The 13,039-nt window shown below is 29.4% G+C and overlaps 1 protein-coding gene across 1 annotated transcript; it reads right to left on the bottom strand.

The window, feature by feature from the left end:
* Positions 1–10,579: 10,579 nt before the first annotated feature.
* LOC127278503 (uncharacterized) lies at positions 10,580–11,407 on the bottom strand. The gene has a single exon (XM_051300237.1). The coding sequence runs from the start codon at positions 11,405–11,407 to the stop codon at positions 10,580–10,582; it is 828 nt and encodes a 275-aa protein (XP_051156194.1).
* Between the last annotated feature and the right edge of the window lie 1,632 nt (positions 11,408–13,039).

Here is a 13,039-nt window from a genome sequence, read left to right on the forward strand (position 1 = left end):
TTTAATTATTGGAAATTTTAATCTTTTTTTGCAATTATTTGTTAAATAGTATTCATAAGTTTCAGTTAAAAATGATGAAACAATTTAAAACTGAATTGACAGACCTAAATTTTATTTTTTTGAGACTTTGATGAAATCAAGATTCTTCGAAAAAAAAAAATCCTAATTTCAGCATCAGAGTTATATCCTTTTGGTAAAGGATTTTTTTCCTTTTCTCTTGCATGAGTTTGAAACCGTTTGCTTTATAAAAAAAGAATTTTTTTTCAATTCTCTAAATTATGTTTTTTTTTGGTTAAAATTTGTTCTTCGAATTAAAGACATTATTCGGACAAGGCCAGCAAAAATTTAATTGTTGGAAATTTTTATTTTTTTTGGAAATTATTTGTTAAATAGTATTCATAAGTTTGAGGTAAAAATGATGAAACAATTTAAAACTGAATTGACAGACATAAATTTTATTTTTTTGAGACTTCGATGAAATCAAGATTCTTCGAAGAAAAAAAAATCCCAATTTCAGCATCAAAGTTATATCCTCAAGACAAAAGATTTTTTCTGTTTTCTTTTGCATCAGTTTGAAGCCGTTTGCTTTATAAAAAAAGAATTTTTTTTCAATTCTCTAAATTATGTTTTTTTTTGGTTAAAATTTGTTCTTCGAATTAAAGACATTATTCGGACAAGGCCAGCAAAAATTTAATTGTTGCAAATTTTTATTTTTTTTGGAAATAATTTGTTAATTAGTATTGATTAGTTTCAGGTGAAAAAATGAAACAATTTAAAACTCAATTGACGGACCTAAATTTTATTATTTTGAGACTTCGATGAAATCAAGATTCTTCGAAGAAAAAAAAATCCCAATTTCAGCATCAAAGTTATATCCTCAAGACAAAAGATTTTTTCTGTTTTCTTTTGCATCAGTTTGAAGCCGTTTTCTTTATAAAAAAAGAATTTTTTTTCAATTCTCTAAATTATGTTTTTTTTGGTTAAAATTTGTTCTTCGAATTAAAGACATTATTCGGACAAGGCCAGCAAAAATTTAATTGTTGGAAATTTTTATTTTTTTTGGAAATAATTTGTTAATTAGTATTGATTAGTTTTAGGTGAAAAAATGAAGCAATTTAAAACTGAATTGGCGGACCTAAATTTTATTTTTTTGAGACTTCGATGAAATCTAGATTCTTCAAAGAAAAAAAAATCCCAATTTCAGCATCAGAGTTATATCCTCAAGACAAAAGATTTTTTCTGTTTTCTTTTGCATCAGTTTGAAGCCGTTTGCTTTATAAAAAAAGAATTTTTTTTCAATTCTCTAAATTATGTTTTTTTTGGTTAAAATTTGTTCTTCGAATTAAAGAAATTATTCGGACAAGGCCAGCAAAAGTTTAATTATTGGAAATTTTAATGTTTTTTTGCAATTATTTGTTAAATAGTATTCATAAGTTTCAGGTAAAAATGATGAAACAATTTAAAACTGAATTGACAGACCTAAATTTTATTTTTTTGAGACTTCAATGAAATCAAGATTCTTCGAAGAAAAAAAAAATCCTAATTTCAGCATCAGAGTTATATCCTTTTGGTAAAGGATTTTTTTCCTTTTCTCTTGCATCAGTTTGAAACCGTTTTCTTTATAAAAAAAGAATTTTTTTTCAATTCTCTAAATTATGTTTTTTTTGGTTAAAATTTGTTCTTCGAAGTAAAGAAATTATTCGGACAAGGCCAGCAAAAGTTTAATTATTGGAAATTTTAATCTTTTTTTGCAATTATTTGTTAAATAGTATTCATAAGTTTCAGTTAAAAATGATGAAACAATTTAAAACTGAATTGACAGACCTAAATTTTATTTTTTTGAGACTTTGATGAAATCAAGATTCTTCGAAAAAAAAAAATCCTAATTTCAGCATCAGAGTTATATCCTTTTGGTAAAGGATTTTTTTCCTTTTCTCTTGCATGAGTTTGAAACCGTTTGCTTTATAAAAAAAGAATTTTTTTTCAATTCTCTAAATTATGTTTTTTTTTGGTTAAAATTTGTTCTTCGAATTAAAGACATTATTCGGACAAGGCCAGCAAAAATTTAATTGTTGCAAATTTTTATTTTTTTTGGAAATAATTTGTTAATTAGTATTGATTAGTTTCAGGTGAAAAAATGAAACAATTTAAAACTCAATTGACGGACCTAAATTTTATTATTTTGAGACTTCGATGAAATCAAGATTCTTCGAAGAAAAAAAAATCCCAATTTCAGCATCAAAGTTATATCCTCAAGACAAAAGATTTTTTCTGTTTTCTTTTGCATCAGTTTGAAGCCGTTTTCTTTATAAAAAAAGAATTTTTTTTCAATTCTCTAAATTATGTTTTTTTTGGTTAAAATTTGTTCTTCGAATTAAAGACATTATTCGGACAAGGCCAGCAAAAATTTAATTGTTGGAAATTTTTATTTTTTTTGGAAATAATTTGTTAATTAGTATTGATTAGTTTTAGGTGAAAAAATGAAGCAATTTAAAACTGAATTGGCGGACCTAAATTTTATTTTTTTGAGACTTCGATGAAATCTAGATTCTTCAAAGAAAAAAAAATCCCAATTTCAGCATCAGAGTTATATCCTCAAGACAAAAGATTTTTTCTGTTTTCTTTTGCATCAGTTTGAAGCCGTTTGCTTTATAAAAAAAGAATTTTTTTTCAATTCTCTAAATTATGTTTTTTTTGGTTAAAATTTGTTCTTCGAATTAAAGAAATTATTCGGACAAGGCCAGCAAAAGTTTAATTATTGGAAATTTTAATGTTTTTTTGCAATTATTTGTTAAATAGTATTCATAAGTTTCAGTTAAAAATGATGAAACAATTTAAAACTGAATTGACAGACCTAAATTTTATTTTTTTGAGACTTCGATGAAATCAAGATTCTTCGAAGAAAAAAAATCCTAATTTCAGCATCAGAGTTATATCCTTTTGGTAAAGGATTTTTTTCCTTTTCTCTTGCATGAGTTTGAAACCGTTTTCTTTATAAAAAAAAGAATTTTTTTTCAATTCTCTAAATTATGTTTTTTTTTGGTTAAAATTTGTTCTTCGAATTAAATACATTATTCAGACAAGGCCAGCCAAAGTTTAATAACAGTCTGATGAAAGATATTAATATATTTTATTTTAGTTTATAATATATGTAAATACATATATATTTTAATTTTTTGATTATAATTATATTCATTTTATTATAATCATAAATATACTTGGATATATAATTATATTTACATTTACTTGTGAATTATTTATATATTATTTATTAATATTATAAATATATTATTATTTTAAATATTACTATTTTAACTATTATAATTATTTTATTTATTTATATTCATAATTATTTTAAATTTTATTTCTTTTAAATAACCTACTACGTGAGTCAGCGCAGTAAGCAGATTATTTATTTTCTTGACAAACCCGACATCTGCTGAGTTTATTCTGTAAATTATTTCAATTTATCAGACCGCATTCACATCTTATATTATTTGTATTCCTAGCATCAAAACTCGATTCGATTTTGTTTTCGGTAAAAAAAAATTTCTGAGAAAAGAATAGTTACCCTCATTGACAAGATTATCGTATTGTGTCTACTTATTTTTTTTTAGATGCTACTATAGCGATCATACACACTGGTGGCACGACATTTTTATGCCTCTATAGAAGTCAATAACAGTGAAGAGTATTAAAAGTACTCTATTTTTAAAAAGTTACATATAAACAATTTTTTTCAATTATATATATTTTTTTTATTTTTTATTGTTGTTTTTTAAATTTTTAGTTAGTAACCTATAATATTGTGTCTAATTTTAAGTGTCATTGAAATCAATTGTTTTTAATTTAATAATTTTAACATTTCTTAATGTAAAACGAAACATCTTCTATTATATTAAGTTAACAAATTTCCAAAAACAACACCGATCCTGTGACCTCGACACCGTCCTTGGAAATTCTATTTTCACTTATTGTCAAATAAATCAAAATACTTTGCCATATGCTTTTAGAAAATCTTACATACTTTTTCTTTGTAACATGTATTTTCAATTTTAACCCGAAAAAGGGTTATTTTGCATTTTCATCCCAAAAAAGGGTTATTTTGCAATTTTATGCAGTTTTTTACGAATTTTTGAATATATACCTTAAAAGTACTCTATTTTTAAAAAGTTACATGTAAACAATTTTTTATTATTTTTTTTTATTTTTTATTGTTGTTTTTTAAATTTTTAGTCAGGAACCTATAATATTGTGCCTAATTTTAAGTGTCATTGCAATCAATTGTTTTTAACTTAATAATTTTAACATTTTTTATTTTAAATCAAAACATCCTCTATTATATTAATAATGAACAGTATGTACAGTTATAATATGTTTTAACTTATTCATCGCATCAATTCTGCAATTTTTGTAAGTTGTTTTATTTCTTATTAATTTTTAAATTAATTTTTTATAATTTAGTTTTCTATGAGTGATGTTATTAATAAATTATTATAATTTATTATATTATTTTTTTATGTGACGCAACCGTTACTATTCAGCGCATCCAGTTGACAATTTTTGTTATTGCTAGATCATATTTTATATATTTTCTTCTTTTAAATGTGTTTTTTTCCTCTTACAGGCGATATGATCAGTATAATATTAATTATATATATTGTAACCATTAAATTTAATTTTAAAATAAAATCAAACATTAACTTATATCAATAAATATAAAAGAAATCTCACTAAATAAAATTTTAGACTTAAAATAAAGATTACTTAATGATAAATAAATATAAGCAATTAAATTGTGTCAAAAAAAAATTATATAAATATTAAAGGTAATTTATTAGTTAATAAACATTGGAAGTAATCAAGACAAGCATAAACCAATTTGTATGAAAAAATTGAAGGATTTTTACATAATAATAATAATAATAATAATAATAATAATAATAATAATTCACAACACATACATACACAAACTACAAAATACATACACAAATTAATAATTATAAAATTTTAATGAATTTTAACATTAGTAATAATTGGCCAATAATTATTTATAAAATATTATGATCGTATATAAAATTAACTTTACCACGTGGTTGCTGCTTCCGGTGTTGGGGTTTATGTGATGAAGATCCTTTTATTTATATATATATAAGTTTTATGGTGAAATGCAGAAATTCCAGAGTAACTTTTGATTTATCAATTTTAATCTATAGATTTTTCTATAGATGGATTAGAAGATATGTTGTATATCACATAATTTTATAGGATTCTTCATATAAATAGATTTAACCGCCCATTCAAACCGCCACTCTATATAATTTAAAATATAATTTTAAATTAATAAAATTATATAATATACATAAATAAAAACTACGAAAATAGATTCACATAAATCTCACCTATAAGTTCTCGGCGAGATATATATAGCGGCGAACCTCAGCAACCACGCAGCGAATAATTACACATGAACGATTATTCTGATTCACATTATCAAGCAATACTTCGGTGAAATTTCGGTGAACTACGGGATTCTTCGGAGAATGATCCGAAGAATTCTACGAATCATATTACCCTCACAACAAAAGGATATTCAGGATATCCTTGGGACGTCCTGGGGATATCGATTTGTTTTCGGCGGTTTGGATATCCCTGGGATATCTTAGAGATGTCCATGGATATCCAGAGGATATCTTAGGGGTATCCGAATCGCCAAAAGCAAATGGATATCCCCAGGACGTCCCAGGGATATCCTGAATATCCTTGTGTTGTGAGGGTATATATAATATTTGTCATTTCATCTCCATTCTTAAACTCACACACACCACACACACATATTCAAAGCACACCACACACACATTCAATACAACTTGATTGCCACAATATATATATATTTCTCATAGCGCAGCCGTTACTATTCAGCGCAGCCATTTCCAATTCAATGATATAATTTATTTATAAACTAGAGTTATTAGATTTCCTCGTAGTCTAATTGTTTTAAAACATGTGTTAAATATTATTGTAATACTTCTTGGTAAACAATGTTTCTTACATAAATTTCTTTTTCATTGGCAATTTTTTTTAATTCGTTTTTCGCTATGTGTAATACTTGAATTTTTATTTAATAATACTTTAAGATTATATTTTGAAGTTACTCTTGATAAAGCAACATATAATTGTCCGTGACTAAAAACATGTGATGGAAGGTATATGCCTCCCGGCTGAAAAAACTTGTACAAGAAAATGTACAAGTTTTTGTACATGTTCATTAATGAACTTGTACATTTTCTTGTACATTTTCGAGTAATGTTCTTGAACAAGTTCAGCATCCGGAATTGAGACATGTTCTTGTACCAGAACTTGTACAAGATCTTGGATAAGAAAATATACTTGTACAAGAAAATGTACATGTTCTTGTACATATTTTTTGTGCAGGTTTCATGTACAAGTACTTTTACATGAACACGTTTATGTTCTTGTACAAGAACATTTGTTTAAAAATGTTTTTGAAAAAAATTTGAAATTTTAATAAGTTATAATTATTAAGAATCTTCACTTATGAATGCTAAAAATTATTGCGCAGCTGTAAAGGCTTAAAAAAACTACTGCGCAGCCTTTAAAGTTTTTAATTTTTAATTTAAAAGACATAAGTGAACATGTACAAGAACATGTTCCACATCTGGTACAAGAAAATGTATATGAAACCTGCACAAAAAAATATGTACAAGAATATGTACATTTTCTTGTACAAGTATATTTTCTTGTCCAGGATCTTGTACAAGTTCTGGTACAAGAACATGTCTCAATTCCGGATGCTGAACTTGTTCAAGAACATTACTCGAACATGTACAAGAAAATGTACAAGTTCATTAATGAACATGTACAAGAACTTGTACATTTTCTTGTACAAGTTTTTTCAGCTGGGCTACTTTTTGGAAAGATTGGCCTTGAGATTTGTTTATTGTTAAAGCAAATCCAAGCCTTATTGGAAATTGCTTTCTTGACATTTGAAATGGTATTTCTTCGTTAGACGGTGACAATGTAATTCGTGGCAAAATTACAATCTCATTTTTATAATTTCCCGTTAGTACTTGTGCATGAATAGAAAAACTACCCATTTTAATAACTTTTAGTCTTGTTCCATTACAAAGACCTCTTTCTAAATTAATATTTGGAGTTAAAGTATTTAATACTTCAATTGGTATTAAGTTAGTTATTGTGTCACACTTTTCATCTTCTTCAGATGAATCTATACTTAAATATTCTCTAGGTTCACCTGTCATTCGTTTAACAACATCATTATTTAATTCAAATACATTATTATTTCTTGGTGCTAATATTACTTTTTCTTGAATATCACATTCATTTGAAACTATGGATTTTCCATAAATTTCAGTAATTAGATCATCATTACATATTATTTCATTAGGTAATTTTACTACTTCATTATTTTCTTCAAATGTTTTGTTAAATTTCCTACTTGTAGAAGTCAAGTTTTGAATTCTTTTTCAATTATTAGATACTCTTTTGTAAAGTTTGTCTAAAATCGACAGATGCAATAATAATTTTATTACCAAAACTTTCTGTACTTATACATAAATCTCTTAACAATCTATCTACTGCTTCAAAAGCATGCTTTGAAGTCATGGTTATTTCATCCCAAATTATTACTTGACATTCTTCAATTTTTTTGCCATCAATTGTATTAGGATTTATATTGCATATTGTTTGTTCATTTATCGTCAATGGTAATTTTAACGTTGTGTGTACAGTTTTGCCATTTATCAATAAATTTGCTGCTATCCCTGTCCATGCCACTGACATTATTGAAATTTTATTTTCAGTGAAGAATTCAATAAGTGCATTCAGTAAATAACTTTTACCACTGCCTCCAGAACCATCATCAATGAGGACCCATTTTCTCCAGGTTTAATTTCACTATCAATGGATGGTTCTAAGTAACAAATGGGGAAAGATAATTCAATATTTGTTGGTAAATTATAATCTTTTAACGATAAACTATTCATTATTAGAATATTCCTTATTATTCTTAAAGCCCAAATTTCTCCTTGCTCAGGATTTATTTTTGGATGATAGAAGTGCATTTTATATTTTTCAAATAATTCACAAGCAATTATTGGATTATGATATATACATATGTAGGCGAATAATTCACATATTGCTCTTGGAAATTGCGTTTCACAAGCTTATTAAGACATTTGTCCCATTCGTCATCTGATGAAATTAGTTGTCTTTCTTTCGCGGCATCAAAAAATGTTGGCAATATTATATTATTAAATGTTTTTAAATCATTGAATGACGTAGCACTTTTTACAGGTAAGAGCAATAATCTAAGATGAAATTTTTCACGATAACGTGGACGTACTATGTACATTCTACTTATAATAGGTTTCTTTATTTTAATTCTTTTATTCCAAACTTTTTTTAAGCAGATTTTTGAAATATTAAAATAATTGTTTCAAGTCAATAAATATTACAAGTTTAGTAAAAGGAAATTTATAAAGAACAGAGGAAGACAAAATAGACTTCCGCATGTTTGAGAATCACATTTATAAAATACGAAGGTCAAATTCTCAAGCGTTGCAAAGTAATTAGATACTTTTCTGTAGCATTTATTTTATCATTATTTGGTGAGTTGTTTTAAATCTTCATGTATTAATTGTAACACACATAATATATAATCGAAAAACCAACACTATTACACTCAGTTCAAGCACATAAAGTATTTTCTTATTGATGAAAATTGCCTTTTATCTGATCTTTTTGTTTTGCTTATATTAAGTGATTTTTGTGAGACTTGATTTTAAAATCAAGTAGCTTAAAGTAAATATTGTTTTAATTGTAAACATTTTTTTTATTAAAGATCAATTGGGGAATTAAATTTAAACACTCTGGGGGTTGGATGAATAAACATATTTCTTTTGTAGTGATAATCACGTTTCTATTTACTCAATCACCTTTTTGATTTCTATTTTATATCTCACTTTTAAATCATTTTCAATAAAATACCGTCTAATCGGGTTTATTGAATAAATAATATTCTAAGGAACAGTCCACTACCTTATTCTAACTTGGTTAGCGAAGAGCAATTTACGCTTTCCAAATAAGCGGGATTGTTAAATAATAAAAATTAGTATTCTTTCTAAATGTTTATTATTTCTCTTTAAGTTATCTATTTTTATTTTTTTTTGTTAATTAACATCCGTCTTTAACAGTACTAATTAAAAGCTGACGTAATTCCGCATCCAACGAGCCCCATGTGGACTATTTAGGATTAGAGGATTTTTTATAAACAATTGCCTTGTTAGCCAATTGTTTATTAACAATTTTGTCAACTTTCATTTAGTAACGTCAGAATTACGATACCTTTATTGGTTTATAAAATATATAACTTTTTATTAAGATTAATTAATTAATTAACTTATATATCGAAAATAACAAAAAAGGACATCTCAATATTTATTGAGGTAAAAATGCACATTTTTAACTTCAAAAAAAAAATAAAATAAAAAGAACCAAACTTAAAAAAAAGTTTTAAAAAATTTTGATTTTCAGAAAAAAGGGTCAATTTTTGAATTTTTTGAAATTTTTTCTTCACGAAACGAAAGAGCACAAAAAACATTTGGAAAACATATATTTCAAAATTTTTTTATTGACTTATATAATATTAACCATTTTTAGTTAATTAATTAACTGTTAAGGTTAATAAAAAATATTTTATAAACCAATAAAGGAAACGTAATTCTGACGTTACTAAATAATAGTTGAGAAAATTCCGCATCCAACGAGCCCTACACTGAGAAAAAAAATTTAGTGTTTGGAATTTGATTCCATCTCAGCTTATAGTTTAAGAGAACAGTTTGTTTAAATTTCTTACAAGGATGGGTAGTCCAGTTGTCAGAGCTCCCGACTTTCAGTTTTAAAACAGAGGTTCGATCCTAGGCGGAAATGAGATTTTTCAAAGTTCACAAATATTTCAATTCGATAATTTACTCTCCCTACATACGCAGGGTTCGAGACTTTAAAATACATTTCATACCTTAACCTAATTACAAAAATTCTTATCCTAAACGCAAAAACTTAAAACTAAACGCAAAACTTGACCTATAATTCTAAATCCGCCATTGTGCCAGGGCTTCCGTTTCCAGTTTCAAATGCCCTTTCGGCTTTGTCCCCAAAGAATCGCCCACCCTTTAATTATCAACCCCATTCTTTCTTTTCTCATTCTCTCTAAACCTTTCATCCACTTTTCACCCTGTCCATTCTCATCCAAAATCCAACATACTCTTTCCCCCACCCCCTTTTCCTCATCCATTCCTCCCACACATCTATCCAATACGTGATCCCAGCTCTCTGTTTCATACCCACATATTCTGCATTTTCTATTACCCTCTTCCATCCAATACTTACATTCTTTCATACCTTCACCCATTCTGAACCTGCACACTCTATTCCATTCATCCTATTTCTTTTTATTCTTCAAATACCCCGGTAACCCTTCCCCCCTTACCATTCTGTACCATCTATTATATCTGGATCCAAAAATCTTCTCTCATCTTTACTGAATATCCTTTCTGATACATCCATCTTTTATATCTCCTTCCACTCCACTCCATCTTCTTCCTTCTTCTATAGCCTCCCTTCTCCCTCTTTCCCATCTTGATATGTTCTTTCTTCCTCTCCTTATTCCTTCCTTCACTAATGCCCAGCACATCTGTGCCACCTGACTCCCCTTCCCCTGTTTCAGCTTTTCCTCTAACCCCATCGCTCTTCTTCTCTGTCTTATTACCAGCTTTTCCCTACCCAACTCCTCTCTCAGCATATATCCCGGACTGTTCTCATCCACTCCCATGGTCCATCTCAGAAACCTCTCATGCATTCTTTCCAATTTCTCAACTTCTCTCCATCCCCATATTTCAACACCATAACTGATCACAGACCATACCAACACATCAAACAACCATATTCTCTTCCTCCAATCATTCTTTAATCTTCTTTCCCTAATCTCCCATATTTGCTTCATCACTTTTCCTCCTTTCTCAATCCTCCTACTCACATTCAAATCCTGACTTCCATTCCATTTAAACCAATATCCCAAGTAGCAAAATTCATTCACTTCTTGCACACTTTTCCCATTCATACTCCATACTTCCTTATCCTTCACTCTTTTCTTTCTAAAATTCATAACTTTTGTTTTATCCACATTTATCCACAAGTCCTTTTCTCTTACATACAACTCAAACTCTCTCATCAACAATCTCAAACCACTCTCTTCCTCAGCTATTAAAACCACATCGTTTGCATATGCCAACGTATATACTCTTCCCTTCCCTAGCATAACTCCTCCCTTCCCTCTCCTCTTCATTTTTTCTTCCAAGTCAGCCATCAGCAAATTGAATAATAATGGGCTCAACGGACACCCCTGTCTCAGACCCCTCCCCAACCAAAAGTCCTTTCCTAATTTCTCCCCTATTTTCACTCTTTCTCTTGTCTCCTCATAACATTCCTTCACTCTTTCAATTAGACCTTGGTCCAATCCTAGTTTTCCTAAAACCCTCCATAATACCCCCCTGTTCCCCGACGGAAACGCCGCTTTCAGGTCCACAAACAAAGCAACTAACTTTCCTTTTTCATTTTGAAGATTCCTGTTCACCAGGTAGTTCAGAACATAAATATTGTCCACTGACCCCATTCCCTTCCGGAATCCAGTCTGATTATGTGGAATACATCCCAATTCTTAGACCCTGTCCTCCAATCTTTTCCTGAGTATCTCCGCATATACCTTGTATCCCACTGTCATCATCGTTACTCCTCTGTAATCCTCCACCTTCTTCCCACTCCCCTTCTTTACTATTGGCACTATCCAGCCAGTCTTCCACTCTTCCGGCCATCCTTCACCCTTCCATACCTTGTTTATTATAATCCACATTTCCTCCCTTATTACCTCCCCTCCATATTTTAAACATTCTCCCTCAATTCCATCTCCTCCTGTTGCCTTGTTCTTCTTTAATCTCCCTATAGCTGCATCCACCACTTCCCTGCTTATTCCACTTAGCCCTATCTCCCTACCCCTTTTCCTTCCTTCCCCTCTTATTCTATTATCCATTTTTCACTTAATCCCTTGAAATACTCCGTCCAATCCTCGAGCTTGATCTCCCTGTTCACCCTCTTTCTATTACTTCTCTCTCTATTAATCATTTCCCATTCTTTGCTCTCCTCTATCGCCTTCTCTACCTCTTCCATAAATCTTACTTTTGCTTCCTCTCTTTTCCTTTTCACCAACTTCTCATGCTCCTTATGTATCTTATTATACTCCTTCTTTTCCCTTTCCTCCATTCTTTTATATATCTCCTCAGCTACTCTCGGCTTCTTTCGCACTCCTCATTCCACCAGCCTTTTTTCTCATTTTTTCCTCCCATTTCCTTCATATCCGCTCTAACGCTTTCTATTACTGCCTTCAGTCTTCTCAATCTCTTGTCCACACATTCTTCTCCTTCCAACTCTTTGCCTCTACTCTGAATCCTCCTCTCAAATTCCACCAACTTTTCCAAACTCCATTTTCCCATTTTCTCTTCCCTTACCGCACCTTCGTCTCTGCCTCTTCTCGCTTTCCTCTTCTTCATTCTCTCTTTTAACTCCACTATCAACGGGAAGTGACCGGAGTCCACCTCGCTTCCTACCTCCATTCTTCTAATCCTTGTCCTTGTCCTCTCATCTGCTATCACATAATCTATCACTGTTTCCCCCCTGCCCACAAACGTAAATTCCCTATTCTCATCACCTTCTACACTCCCGTTGCAAATTGACCACCCTCTTTCCCCTATCAAACTCAACATTTCTCTTCCTTCATTGTCCACCTCCTTATGTTTGGACTTTCTATTATATTTTTTCTCTTTTTCATTCCATTCTCCTCCTCCTCCAAGTTCCCCCGTCCACACGTTGAAGTCTCCCCCTATTAATACTTTTTCATTCTTCCCTTTCTCCATTCAGTCTTCCATCACCTTCCATCCTTTTCTTT

This window comes from Leptopilina boulardi, unplaced genomic scaffold (assembly GCF_019393585.1).
Source record: "Leptopilina boulardi isolate dan_hultmark-lab unplaced genomic scaffold, ZJU_Lbou_2.1 LbouV2_204, whole genome shotgun sequence".
Classification (NCBI taxonomy): Eukaryota; Metazoa; Arthropoda; class Insecta; order Hymenoptera; family Figitidae; genus Leptopilina; species Leptopilina boulardi.